Raw genomic sequence first — 14,723 nt, forward strand, 5'->3', positions numbered from 1 at the left:
TTTTACAAAAAACAACTGAGACAAAATGTTATTTTTCATTTCGTTACAACACAAATGCATTCCAATACATCAAAAAAGGGAAATGACAGTTGGCACCAAAATCAGCCAACTTCAGTTTCATTTTACATTCTCTTGATGCACACCTTTCCAATATCCTCTTCCCCCCCTCTCCCTTTCCCTCAACCCCCCCCCCCCCCCCCCCCATCCATCCCTTCCTCGCACTTCATCCCTCTCTCTCTGTGGAGAAGATGTCTTTGACATCCCTCCAACACATAATTACGTGCCTAGACGGAGCTCCGCCCCCTAGCTGGTCATCACGCGGAGCTCCGCCCCCTAGCTGGTCATCATGCGGGGGGCGATGCTCATGGACATGAGCTCCTGGAACAGCAGCTTGCAGGCGTACGGCATCCTCACCAGCGAGATCTGGAGGACCCAGGAGGGGACAGGGTTAAGGCTGGGGTTAAACATTTCTTGCCTTTTTCCTTAACCAATAGTTGAACACGTTAACAACAAGATATAAAATGCACTGCATTTTTTTTACAGCAAGTAATCGATTCATGATTAACATCCCTAGCTACAGTTCAACAGTAGTGGTCCACTCAAACAAACACTCATCTACGAATACGCAACTCATATGGTCTCTGGATCCATCACTGGAACAGAATAGCTACCAAACCAGAATTAAACATATGGTTGAATTCCTTTAGCAGACCTTTGAATATAGAGCACACATGCAGCCGTGTCTCTCTGTAAGAGAAGGACAGTGAGCGAGCATGCACCTGGGTTTTGTTGCGGCAGCCCCGGCACTCGTAGGTGTGTGTGCGCGTGTTGGCGATGGCCATCAGGCCGCACAGGTTACACACGTGGACCTGGTAGGGGTCAGACGCCTCGAACAGCCTCTCCTTCAGGAACTGAGCCGCTCCGTGGGCGATCTGGCAATCACGCTCCATCTCTCCGAAACGTAGGCCTCCGTCACTGAGGAGCGGAGAGAGAGAGAGGGGGGCGTGGGTGAGATCCACCCGCATCACTCCACACACTGGCACGACCCTCCGTGTGACGTGTACATACAGCTAACGACAGACAGCACACTTCTATACACATGTAACAAACGGACACTTTATATATGCGTGTGTGTATACAGTATCTATACACACACATTTTAAATGACCAATGTCCTGTATGCATTTAGCCGACACTTTCATCCCAAAAGGGGGTCGGGGATTTGAACCCGTGCCCTTATGACCCCCAAATGCTCTAACCCCTGACCCCTGGTAGTGGTGCTGGCCCGCGGTGCCCAGGGAGCCTTACCGTGATCGTCCCTCCATGGGCTGCCTGTTGAGGATCTGGACAGGCCCACGGGCACGGGAGTGGATCTTGTCATCCACCATGTGCTTCAGACGCTGGTAGTAGGTGGGACCGATGAAGATCTGGGAGGTGAGCTTGCGGCCCGTGAACCCGTTGTAGAGCACCTGGAGGAGCAAGATGGAATCAGTCAGGGAGGGAGGGAGGGAGGGAGGGAGGGAGGGAGGGAGGGAGGGAGGGAGGGAGGGAGGGAGGGAGGGAGGGAGGGAGGGAGGGAGGGAGGGAGGGAGGGAGAGAGAGATAGAGGGATGGATGAATGGATGGATGGATGGATGGAGGCATAGCTGGAGGGATAGATACAGGTGTTCTCTGGACGGACGGAGCTCACCTCGTTTCCACGGAGATGGTAGCCGTACTCAGATAGCAGGTTGGACACCTTCTGCACGTTCACAGCATCGTTGAAGGGCGTGGCATCGCCAATCTCACCCTTGTTTGCAGACACCTGGAGGGACAGAGAGACAGGGAGGGTGAAAGAGAGACAGGTAAGCTGACAGAGAGCGACCAACAGATGATCTTAGAGACCAGTAAGATGACAGTACCTTGCCCTGCAGACACTCGATCAAATGGCCAACTGTCATTCTGGAGGGGATGGCGTGGGGGTTGATGATGATGTCTGGGGTGATGCCCTCGCATGTGAACGGCATGTCCTAAGGAGAGAGGGAGGGAGGGGGGGGAGAGAGAAAGGGAGACAAAGAGAGGGAGAGGCAGAAGACAAAAAGGAGGGAGAGGGAGAGAGGGAGAAGACAAAGAGAGGGAGAACGAGGGCGAGAGGAACAAAGAGAAGTAGGGAGAGAGGAACAGAGAAAGGAGACAACAGGTTCACTCTCTAATGGTCCCAAAACCAGTTTCGGAGGCATATTATCTTTCACAAAGGTGATATGTGTGACCCCCAGTCTCTCCCCGCTCAGCTACAAACTGTGTATCACACCTTCAAGGGGGTGAACCGCAGTGTGGACTCTTTACCTCCTGTCTGTACTGGATCCCACAGGTCCCCTTCTGTCCATGCCGACTGGCAAACTTGTCACCGATCTGGGGAATACGAACCGAGCGGACCTGCAGGAAACGACAGATCAAGTTTAGGGCCAGACGAGAGCAGAGGGGCCTCTGGGAGGCCCACAGCCTCGAGGCAGCAGAGATCCCCACCCCCTGTCAGCTGAGTGCACGCAGCCAGGCCATCTGTCATCGCAGCCCCGTCAGGGAGCCAGGCATGTGAGCTCACCTCAGGAGGATTGAGGTTGCTGTCACTGGGAGAGAATGCTGCCCTGGAGCACTCACATTACGGCGCATTCAAACCTGTCCATCCCTTGTCTGTCACACATGCTTAACCTTTACCTGGGACTCAGCAGGAGAAGCTGTCAGCCTGGGTGATTTGTTACCCGAGTTTACAACCTGATGCTCATTGGATACACGGTCTTACAAACAGGAAAAGGTGCCATGATAGTTACTGAGTTAATGAGTCATTTCGACTCGAATTGGGAACAACAAACAGAAGAAGAAAAAGTTGGAGTTTCCTTGACTCCAAGATCAGACTTCAGGGTCAAAAGCCCAAACATTGGCTAAAAGCTTTTTCTGCTACAAGAAGAAAAACAACCTCTCTTAAGAATGTGCCACGCCCCGACCCTGCAGAACTCACACAACCGTAAAAACCAGACCCCTTCCTGTCCCTCCGTACAGCCGACTTCTCACCCTGATCTTGCAGAACTTGTAGCCCTCCTGGTTGAGGGTGACCATGACCTGGTCTACGATGCCCGTCTCGCTGGTGCGGAGGAAGGTGCTGCAGTCCCTCTTGGTGTAGCGGCGGTTGGTACTGTCCAGCTCGTCATCGTTCTCCGGCAGCGTCACCGTCTTGCCGATGATGACGTCCTCGCCGGACACTCTCACGCCGGGCGCGATCAGCCCGTCGTCGTCCAGCTTGTCGTAAATGGCGTGCCTCATCCCTAGGAGAGAGAGGGAGGAGGGCTGGTCGGTCCACAGCTCCACAGGAAGTACGGTGTGTCGGTTCAGCCATGCTTTACAGTGCGAGTACATCCAATGGTACACAGATCTTAGTTTACACCCTAGTCCCAGCTATAGAAATCCCCAAACGAAGCAGGGAGGTCAGGTTTCTCTCAGAGCAGTGTCAGAGCCCGGTACCTACCCTGGCAGGTCTCTCTGGTGGGCTTCTCAAAGATCTCCTCCTGCTCAAAGCCCTTCTTCGACTCCTGTTCTTTGTATGAGCGGTAGAACACAGACCTGGAACACACACACACACACATCAATATGGGTTAGTTCCTGACAAGGAGGATGTTTAGATGCAGGGTCGTATTCTATGAGATAAAGATCATAGACGACACACACCTGAAGAATCCCCGGTCCACAGCAGATCTGTTCATGATGACAGAGTCCTCCTGGTTGTATCCAGTATACGAGGCAATAGCCACAATAGAGTTGATCCCTACAGAGGTCATACAGAGGTCATACATCACAACCAGTAACAGGCAGGTCTCCTACAGCCTCAATCAACACTATCTACCCTAAAACCAAACGGCCTCCCCAGCCTGCCCCCTCCCCAGCCTGCCCCCTCCCCAGCCTGCCCCCTCCCTCCCTCCCTGGCCTGCCCCCTCCCTCTCTCCCTGGCCTGCCCCCAGCCCTCCCCTCCCTGGCCTGCCCCCAGCCCTCCCCTCCCTGGCCTGCCCCCAGCCCTCCCCTCCCTGGCCTGCCCCCAGCCCTCCCTGACCTGCGGGCAGCTCTCTGAAGCGCAGGTACTCCATGGAGCGGGTGGTGACCAGGGGCTTCTGGGGGTAGTACAGCACGTGGGCCAGGGTGTCCATGCGCACGTGGAAGTTGGTGATGTACACGCCCATGGCCTGCTTCCCCATGGCAGACTGGTACGTGTTCCTGGGAGACTGGACACAACACAGACAATCACATCCTAACCCTGCGGATTTACTATTGTGGTTCTACCTGATTGTGGTTCTACCTGATTGTGGTTCTATCTGGTGGTGGTTCTACCTGGTGGTGGTTCTACCTGGTGGTGGTTCTACCTGATTGTGGTTCCACCTGGTGGTGGTTCTACCTGGTGGTGGTTCTACCTGGTGGTGGTTCTACCTGGTGGTGGTCTTACCTGGTTGTGGTTCTACCTGGTGGTGGTTCTACCTGATTGTGGTTCTACCTGGTGGTGGTTCCACCTGGTGGTGGTTCTACCTGGTGGTGGTTCTACCTGGTGGTGGTCTTACCTGGTTGTGGTTCTACCTGGTGGTGGTTCTACCTGGTGGTGGTTCTACCTGGTGGTGGTCTTACCTGGTTGTGGTTCTACCTGGTGGTGGTTCTACCTGGTGGTGGTTCTACCTGGTGGTGGTCTTACCTGGTTGTGGTCAGGGAAGGGGATGATGGAGGCACACACCCCCAGGATCATGGAGGGGTGGATCTCACAGTGGGTGTAGGTGGAGCAGTAGGCCACGCCCTTCTCCTGGAGGTCATCAGGGGTCATGGCCAGCATCACCGTCTCCTCCTCCAGGGTGTCGATGTACTCCACCACCCCACTGGCCACCAGGTCCTGCCAGCTGGGGACACACAACCCTCAACATCATCCTCTAACATCATCCTCTAACATGTTCCCTCAACATCATCCTCTAACATCATCCCTCAACATTATCAGCCCCCACATCATCCCCTAAGCTCATCCTCCAAGCTCATCCTCCAAGCTCATCCTCTACCCTCATCCTCTACCCTCGTCCTCTACCCTCGTCCTCTCCCCTCGTCCTCTCCCCTCGTCCTCTCCCCTCGTCCTCTCCCCTCATCCTCTACCCTCATCCTCTCCCCTCGTCCTCTAGCATGGCCTCCCAGGACCCACCTGTAGTTGTTGTACTCTCTCTCCTTCAGCTGGTCGATGTGTCTCCTCTTCAGCAGCAGCTTCTGTTTCTCTACGATCAGCAGGGGGCGACAGATCCTGCCTGCGTCCGTGTAGATCCTGATCTCCCTCTCTCTGATGTCCCTGATCATGGACACCTGGACGCACACACACACGCACACCCACACAGTCCATAACCAGGATATCACACCACACACAAAGCTCAGCCGGTCTGCCGTCCTCCAGACAGGGGCTGCCGTCCTGTATCAATAAAGTTGGAGTCGGGTTTGTATTTTCACCTCAGACACGATGATGTCCATCTGCCTCCTCAGTTTCCTCAGGGTGTTCATCAGCTGCTCCGGGTCCTTGTGGATCCCCACCCAACAGCCGTTCACAAAGATCTTGGTGGCGCTGTGGAGGGTGAAGGGAGGAGGACAAAAGCTGCTTTAATATACTGACCAGGTACGATCATCAGTTCACTGTACATGCTCTGTTATTCTTATGATACAGCCGTGACAATATTACTCAGAGACTAGCGGCCATTTCCGTTTCAGCCTGGTTCTGGGTGTGGTGCTGCCACCTGGTGGCGGAGGCGTGTATTACTGTGTCCTACTCAGCGATAGCAGCTGGTGAGATCTCCTCCAGGTTCTCCATGCTCCACTCCTCCAGGAACTCCAGGATGGGCGAGGGCTGCGAGCCCACGGAGATGTAGGCCATGAGGGCCAGGTTCTTCACCAGCCCTACAGCGTGCCCCTGGGAGGGGGAAACACACACACCTGCTGTTAACAGGAGCCGTGGCTGTGTGGAGCTACGGCTTCTTAGGAGAGCTCGGCTCAGTAGTGTGTTGGGTGCAGTGTGGCTGGTGGAGCATTTCACTGCAGATGGATGTGTGGACGGATGTGTGGAAGGACGTGGTTATTGTGGCTGGTAAATACAGACCGTTCCTTGACTCTGACCGATCAAAATACTGTTATAAATAATTCCTCACTTCTAATGCCTGATATCCATGCTGTATTTTAGATATAAACTGTGTGTGTGTACTTTTAGATAAAAGCATGTAAATGAGTACAAATATATATAATTAAAGAGTTTTTTTTTTTTTTTTTTAAGTGCTATAGCTACTTCCTAGACAGTGCTACCAAGCCTTAACCACAAGGCCCAGGTTCAACCCCATGTCAGCCCTGACCAGTGAGGAGGGCTGGGGGGGGGGACCAGCCTACCTCTGGGGTCTCTGCAGGACACACCATCCCCCACAAGGTGTTATGGAGCTGCCGGGGCTTAGCCAGCTTGCCGTCCCGGCCGATGGGGGAGTTGACGCGCCGGAGATGGGAGAGGGTGGAGGCGAAGGTCAGACGGTTCAACACCTACGAGACAGAGGCGAGGCAGGGGAGAGGAAGAGGAGAGGCAGAGGACAGGCAGAGGAGAGACAGAGGAGAGACAGAGGAGAGTTGGAGCGCTGCTAGCTCGGGTGGAGACAGACAAGACAACATGCTGTCTTTAAGACTGGAACAGAGATTGATGGATACTGAGAACCCTGTGCAGTGACACAGTGGGGTCAGATGAAATGCTTACTGTTTATTCATTATTACATTAATACACTTAATGATACCCCAGCCCTGTATCTCTTACCTGAGATACCCCAGCCCTGTATCTCTTACCTGGGATACCCCAGCCCTGTATCTCTTACCTGAGATACCCCAGCCCTGTATCTCCTACCTGAGATACCCCAGCCCTGTATCTCTTACCTGGGATACCCCAGCCCTGTATCTCTTACCTGAGATACCCCAGCCCTGTATCTCCTACCTGAGATATCCCAGCCCTGTATCTCTTACCTGGGATACCCCAGCCCTGTATCTCCTACCTGATATACCCCAGCCCTGTATCTCTTACCTGGGATACCCCAGCCCTGTATCTCTTACCTGAGATACCCCAGCCCTGTATCTCTTACCTGAGATACCCCAGCCCTGTATCTCCTACCTGAGATATCCCAGCCCTGTATCTCTTACCTGGGATACCCCAGCCCTGTATCTCCTACCTGGGATACCCCAGCCCTGTATCTCCTACCTGAGATACCCCAGCCCTGTATCTCTTACCTGGGATACCCCAGCCCTGTATCTCTTACCTGGGATACCCCAGCCCTGTATCTCTTACCTGGGATACCCCAGCCCTGTATCTCCTACCTGGGATACCCCAGCCCTGTATCTCTTACCTGGGATACCCCAGCCCTGTATCTCCTACCTGAGATACCCCAGCCCTGTATCTCTTACCTGAGATACCCCAACCCTGTATCTCTTACCTGGGATACCCCAGCCCTGTATCTCCTACCTGGGATACCCCAACCCTGTATCTCCTACCTGAGATACCCCAGCCCTGTATCTCCTACCTGGGATACCCCAGCCCTGTATCTCCTACCTGAGATACCCCAGCCCTGTATCTCTTACCTGGGATACCCCAGCCCTGTATCTTCTACCTGGGATACCCCAGCCCTGTATCTCTTACCTGGGATACCCCAGCCCTGTATCTCTTACCTGGGATACCCCAGCCCTGTATCTCCTACCTGAGATACCCCAGCTCTGTATCTCCTACCTGAGATACCCCAGCCCTGTATCTCCTACCTGAGATACCCCAGCCCTGTATCTCTTACCTGGGATACCCCAACCCTGTATCTCTTACCTGGGATACCCCAACCCTGTATCTCTTACCTGGGATACCCCAGCCCTGTATCTCCTACCTGAGATACCCCAGCCCTGTATCTCTTACCTGAGATACCCCAGCCCTGTATCTCCTACCTGAGATACCCCAGCCCTGTATCTCCTACCTGGGATACCCCAGCCCTGTATCTCTTACCTGGGATACCCCAACCCTGTATCTCTTACCTGGGATACCCCAGCCCTGTATCTCCTACCTGAGATACCCCAGCCCTGTATCTCCTACCTGAGATACCCCAGCCCTGTATCTCTTACCTGAGATACCCCAGCCCTGTATCTCCTACCTGAGATACCCCAGCCCTGTATCTCCTACCTGAGATACCCCAGCCCTGTATCTCCTACCTGAGATACCCCAGCCCTGTATCTCCTACCTGAGATACCCCAGCCCTGTATCTCTTACCTGAGATACCCCAGCCCTGTATCTCCTACCTGAGATACCCCAGCCCTGTATCTCCTACCTGAGATACCCCAGCCCTGTATCTCTTACCTGAGATACCCCAGCCCTGTATCTCCTACCTGAGATACCCCAGCCCTGTATCTCCTACCTGAGATACCCCAGCCCTGTATCTCTTACCTGAGATACCCCAGCCCTGTATCTCCTACCTGAGATACCCCAGCCCTGTATCTCCTACCTGAGATACCCCAGCCCTGTATCTCTTACCTGAGATACCCCAGCCCTGTATCTCCTACCTGAGATACCCCAGCCCTGTATCTCCTACCTGGGATACCCCAGCCCTGTATCTCTTACCTGGGATACCCCAGCCCTGTATCTCCTACCTGGGATACCCCAGCCCTGTATCTCCTACCTGGGATACCCCAGCCCTGTATCTCCTACCTGGGATACCCCAGCCCTGTATCTCTTACCTGGGATACCCCAGCCCTGTATCTCCTACCTGGGATACCCCAGCCCTGTATCTCCTACCTGGGATACCCCAGCCCTGTATCTCCTACCTGGGATACCCCAGCCCTGTATCTCCTACCTGGGATACCCCAGCCCTGTATCTCTTACCTGGGATACCCCAGCCCTGGCCTGATGGGCTTTCTTCACGTCGCCCCAGTTCCCCGTGGCCAGGGAGTACTTGAGCCCGTCAGAGATGATGCGAGTCTTGATGGCCAGTTCCAGGTTGAAGTCCTTCCCTCGGTCAATGAACTTCTGAGCATAGATCCTGATCTCCTTCAGCAAGTTCTTAAACATTCTGGGTTTGATCAAGTAAAAACGGTTAGTCCTTTGCAGATGTTTGGCTGAGGGAGATCTGTGATTGGCTGAGGGAGATCTGTGATTGGCTGAGGGAGATCTGTGATTGGCTGAGGGAGATCTTACCCTCTGAACAGGAAGGCCAACAATGGACCAGCCAGGTCCAACCTCTTGTTTCCATAGTGATCTCTGTCATCCAGCTCCCTCCTCCCCAGGGCTGCCAGGAGGAGTCGGTGTACCATATACCTACACACACACACACACACACACACACACACACACACACACACACACACACACACACACACACACACACACACACACACACACACACACACACACACACACACACACACACACACACACACACACACACAGACCAGTCAGCCTAGTTCAAATGTCTCTCTGTATGCCGCTTTGAGTCAGCGAAGGTGGTTAGGCTGGTTATAGGTGCTGATCTCAGCCCTCTGAGACACTCCCTCTTCAAAGTGCTATACAAATCAAGTTTGATTTGAGATGTAAACACAACATGATCCCGGCCCCCACCCTAGGAAGTAGGCTTTCTTGGTCTCGCAGAAGTCGCTGACTCCCACGTGAGGCAGCACCTCCTTCTGCAGCACCTCCTTGGCGTACTTGATCCTCCTCTCCTTGGTGACTCCAGGCTTGGCTCCTCGGGAGCCGATGAAGTTGAGAGCCACGTTCTGCTCCTGGATGACAAAGGCCTCGTCCAGGGACGGCTTCACCTGCACAGAGGCCACGGGAGAGGCAGGGAGGCACAGGAGAGGCAGGGAGAGACAGGAGAGGCAGGGAGAGACAGGAGAGGCAGGGAGAGACAGGAAGTCACAGGTGAGTCAGGGAGGCATAGGAGAGTCAGAGAGACATCGGAGTGGCCAGGAGACAGACATAGGAGGATTAAGGATTCTGTTTCTAAAAGGAAAAGGTAATATGCCATCTGCTAAATGTTGTCATGCTAATCGTTTTTAATCCAAAAATCTGGGGTGTGTTTCAATACCATCTCCATCATCTCAGGGTCATCAAAGTCATAGATAATGTGTTCCAGGATGTCCCTGTCGGACACAAAGCCCAGGGCACGGAACACGATGATGATGGGCACTTCCTGTCTGATGTAAGGCAGGGTGGAGACGATCCTCTGACCAATGGCACTCTTCTTCACTCCCTGGAAGACACGCCCACACCGGTAAACGGGCGGTTAGTGGTGCTATGAGACATTTACATTACATTTACATTTAGCAGACGCTTTTATCCAAAGCGACTTCCAATAGAGAGCTTTACAAAAGAGAGACAACAGGAACAGGAACTAAACTGGAAACAGGCCATGCTTCAGCAATTTGTATGTAGATATGGAGAGAGAGAGAGAGAGAGTGAGAGAGAGAGATAGCCAGACAGAAAAGATGGCTTGATAAGACGACTAGATAAGCCAGTCAGACAGGACTGGGTGGAGGTAGGGTGGAGGTCTGGCCAGGAGGGGGCAGCTGTGCGGTCTCTCACCTGTCCTCCTCTGGCCATCATGCTGACCCAGATGGAGCTGGTGGGGCGGGAGGAGTTCTCCAGGCAGGATCGACACTCCCCCGTGTAGGCGTACTTGGAGTCCTTCTTGGCAAACACGTACACTGTGTTGGTGGCCATCTTCTCCTGGGCGATCAGAACCTGCCGGAACCCACAGAGAATCGTTAATGGTTGTTTGAAAGGGCCAGGGATGATTCGATTGAGACGATCTATGGGACAAGTTGAAAACACAAATCCATCCGTCCCTCCCTCTTTTAACTCTCCTTCCCTCCCCCACTCTCAGCCTGTCCCTCCCCCTTGTCTCTGCCTCTCTCCATCCATCCAGCCATCCCTCTCTCTGCCTTTCCCACCTTCCCTCTCTGAATCTCCCCCTCTGTAACTCTCCCCTCCCTCTACCTTCTCAGAGCCGTTGATGATGAAGTAGCCTCCAGGGTCCAGAGGACACTCGTTGAGCTCGCAGAGATCTCGGTCGGTCAGGCCGCTGAGCAGGCAGTAGGTGGACCTCAGCATGATGGGGATCTTCCCGATGAAGGTCTTCTGGTGCTGTGTCAGCAGCTGGTCCTCCCCCTCCTTGATGATGGTCTTGGTGATGTCCACGTACAGGGGAGCAGAGTACCTGCATGGGACATGAGGGGTCAAAGGTCAACTTAGTCTATTCATTCAGAAGACTTTTTACAACGCCAAAGCATTTTTGTTCTTCCTCCATTGTGACAATTTTATTTATTTACATCCATTTAAACGCCCCTTTGTATTTTTTATATGCCATTGTGGTCCAGCCGACTGTGTTTATGATGCTGGTGTTGCCATAGACGGCTGTGAATAACTGCGTCAACTGGAGATGAAGGAGGGGAGATGAAGGAGGGGAGGTGAAGGAGGAGAGATGAAGGAGGGGAGGTGAAAGAGGGGAGATGAAGGAGGGGAGGTGAAGGAGGGGAGGTGAAGGAGGGGAGATGAAGGAGGGGAGGTGAAAGAGGGGAGATGAAGGAGGGGAAGTGAAGGAGGGGAGGTGAAGGAGGGGAGATGAAGGAGGGGAGATAAAGGAGGGGAGGTGAAGGAGGGGAGGTGAAAGAGGGGAGATGAAGGAGGGGAAGTGAAGGAGGAGAGATGAAGGAGGGGAGATGAAGGAGGGGACATGAAGGAGGGGACATGAAGGAGGGGAGATGAAGGAGGGGAGGTGAAAGAGGGGAGATAAAGGAGGGGAGGTGAAGGAGGGGAGGTGAAGGAGGGGAGATGAAGGAGGGGAGATAAAGGAGGGGAGGTGAAGGAGGGGAGGTGAAAGAGGGGAGATGAAGGAGGGGAAGTGAAGGAGGAGAGGTGAAGGAGGGGAGGTGAAGGAGGGGAGGTGAAGGAGGGGAAGTGAAGGAGGGGAGGTGAAGGAGGAGAGATGAAGGAGGGGAGATGAAGGAGGGTAGGTGAAGGAGGAGAGATGAAGGAGGGGAGATGAAGGAGGGGAGGTGAAGGAGGAGAGATGAAGGAGGGGAGGTGAAAGAGGGGAGATGAAGGAGGGGAGGTGAAGGAGGGGAGGTGAAGGAGGGGAGATGAAGGAGGGGAGGTGAAAGAGGGGAGATGAAGGAGGGGAAGTGAAGGAGGGGAGGTGAAGGAGGGGAGATGAAGGAGGGGAGATAAAGGAGGGGAGATAAAGGAGGGGAGGTGAAAGAGGGGAGGTGAAAGAGGGGAGATGAAGGAGGGGAAGTGAAGGAGGAGAGATGAAGGAGGGGAGATGAAGGAGGGGACATGAAGGAGGGGACATGAAGTAGGGGAGATGAAGGAGGGGAGGTGAAAGAGGGGAGATAAAGGAGGGGAGGTGAAGGAGGGGAGGTGAAGGAGGGGAGATGAAGGAGGGGAGATAAAGGAGGGGAGGTGAAGGAGGGGAGGTGAAAGAGGGGAGATGAAGGAGGGGAAGTGAAGGAGGAGAGGTGAAGGAGGGGAGGTGAAGGAGGGGAGATGAAGGAGGGGAGGTGAAGGAGGGGAGGTGAAGGAGGGGAGGTGAAGGAGGGGAGATGAAGGAGGGGAGGTGAAAGAGGGGAGATAAAGGAGGGGAGGTGAAGGAGGGGAGGTGAAGGAGGGGAGATGAAGGAGGGGAGATAAAGGAGGGGAGGTGAAGGAGGGGAGGTGAAAGAGGGGAGATGAAGGAGGGGAAGTGAAGGAGGAGAGGTGAAGGAGGGGAGGTGAAGGAGGGGAGGTGAAGGAGGGGAAGTGAAGGAGGGGAGGTGAAGGAGGAGAGATGAAGGAGGGGAGATGAAGGAGGGGAGGTGAAGTAGGAGAGATGAAGGAGGGGAGATGAAGGAGGGGACATGAAGGAGGGGAGATGAAGGAGGGGAGGTGAAGGAGGTAAGGCAGGCAGACGTACGTGAGGTTTCGGAGTCTGGCCTCGTTGGGCATCATGGGCGAGGGGGCCCCATCCCTCTCCCAGTGGGTGGGCTTGGACAGGTAGATCTGCTCAAACTTCAGCAGGTACCGAGGCTGCGGAGACACAACGTGTTATTCAGACGGGCCGGTGGGGTTACAGGATGGAGGGACACATCTCTGCACAGCGCATACCTCCTTCATGTGAGATGACCTTTGACCTAGTGAGGGATGGCCTCTGACTCAATGAATTTGGTCATGGGGTCAAACATATGGAAACTAAATTGTTATTCTAAATTTAAACTTTTTTTCTTATTATAATTTTAAAAATATATGACATATATCCTTAACACAAATCTTTTTATCTTTATATATTTTACTAGTATGTTTGTCTGCACCAACACCTGAAGAGCAAATTCTCTCTTGGAAGTCGCTTTGGATAAAAGCGTCTGCTAAATGAATGAATGTATGTAAAAGATTAACCACCGAAATACAGTAGAGCTGCAATTCCAATCCTTGATCTTCTGTTGTACTGTCTAAATAAACTATTTATGTTTCGCTTTTTTTTTTTTTTTTTTTGGATAAAAGCGTCCGAATGAAGCTGAGGAATAACATGTCACTAAAATGCTCCAGAGACCCAGCGCTGTCATGTCTGTGGCGGCTGGTCGCTCACCGGCTCTTCCACCTCTCCTGACGTGTGTTGGGCCTCAGCCTGCAGGTCGATGGGAGGGGCATCCTCCACGATCCTCTGCACGGACATCTGGATGAACTCGTCAAAGGAGTCCAGCTGCTGCCGCACCAAGCCCTTCTCATCAAAATAGGAGCTGGGGGGGGGGGGGGGGGGGGGGGGGGGTTGAATAGTAAAAAATATATTGATGTGGAATAGTAAAGAAAGTGCGTTTACTTCTGACCGCGTTTTATGAGTTTTTGGAGCGCTACTTTACCTGATGACAATCCAGCAAGCTTCCTGCCACAAATCTGGTGTGATTTCATCTTCATCTTCATCATATTGGATATCTAAATATCATAACAGAACAAGTACATTTTCCTTCTGAAATGACAAGCAAGATAGGGTGACTGTGAAAAAATATTTGGTCAATACCCCATTTTAAATGTATTTATAAAGATAACTAGTGAAGTGGCTGTCTAATGTAACCAAGGCTATGTTTCTATAACTCTAATGCAGGTCAAACAAACTTGAAACCGCTAGACTACGTTAGCTAGAGCTAGCTAGCGATGTAAGTGGAGATAAATAAGTACAGTACACACAGTTGGTGAGCCACTGTACAGATCAATATACGAAGTCACGGGAAACACCAGGGTTCAGGTAGCTAGATCGGCACCAGTTATTTATTTTTTATAATTTATCGACATACAGTATTTAGCACTTCATAACTCTCATTGATGCGGTACTGGCGCCATATTAGCTTCCCCATAACGTTAGGCTAATGACTTCATATAACTCTCTAAAATGCATTGGTCAAATATACGTCAACGTCAAACTCACCCTCATCTTGGTCATACATTACTGAATCCTAAATATTCCCGTTAATACGCAGAAACGTATACGATACGGAGAATTGTATCTGATTGTTTCAACAGTGTGCTTAACGTTGGCTAACGTTATGCACTCTGCTAGCTACTAAGCTAAACGTACACAAAAAGATGTCCGCTTCTTCAACGTCATTTCCTGTACATTTGTGTTTTGATGTGCAATTTGTGTATATTTAAGTAACTTATGGCTCCGCCATTTTCA

The 14,723-nt window shown here is 52.7% G+C and overlaps 1 protein-coding gene across 1 annotated transcript; it reads right to left on the bottom strand.

Annotated features, from left to right (window-relative positions):
- Positions 1-297: 297 nt before the first annotated feature.
- Positions 298-14,622, bottom strand: polr2b (RNA polymerase II subunit B). Its single transcript, XM_047023326.1, has 25 exons — positions 14,475-14,622; positions 13,912-13,984; positions 13,641-13,791; positions 12,972-13,084; positions 11,018-11,237; positions 10,604-10,762; positions 10,107-10,271; positions 9,641-9,837; positions 9,221-9,340; positions 8,909-9,095; positions 6,412-6,555; positions 5,805-5,944; positions 5,491-5,602; positions 5,195-5,349; positions 4,706-4,904; positions 4,079-4,247; positions 3,700-3,796; positions 3,500-3,594; positions 3,049-3,299; positions 2,326-2,415; positions 1,902-2,009; positions 1,691-1,804; positions 1,309-1,469; positions 780-975; positions 298-423 (listed from the first exon to the last, which is right to left on the bottom strand). Exons 1-25 carry the CDS (start codon positions 14,491-14,493, stop codon positions 334-336), a joined length of 3,525 nt encoding a protein of 1,174 aa, XP_046879282.1. The 5' UTR covers positions 14,494-14,622; the 3' UTR covers positions 298-333.
- Positions 14,623-14,723: the final 101 nt, after the last annotated feature.

This window comes from Hypomesus transpacificus, chromosome 1, assembly GCF_021917145.1.
Source record: "Hypomesus transpacificus isolate Combined female chromosome 1, fHypTra1, whole genome shotgun sequence".
In the NCBI taxonomy this organism is placed as follows: Eukaryota; Metazoa; Chordata; class Actinopteri; order Osmeriformes; family Osmeridae; genus Hypomesus; species Hypomesus transpacificus.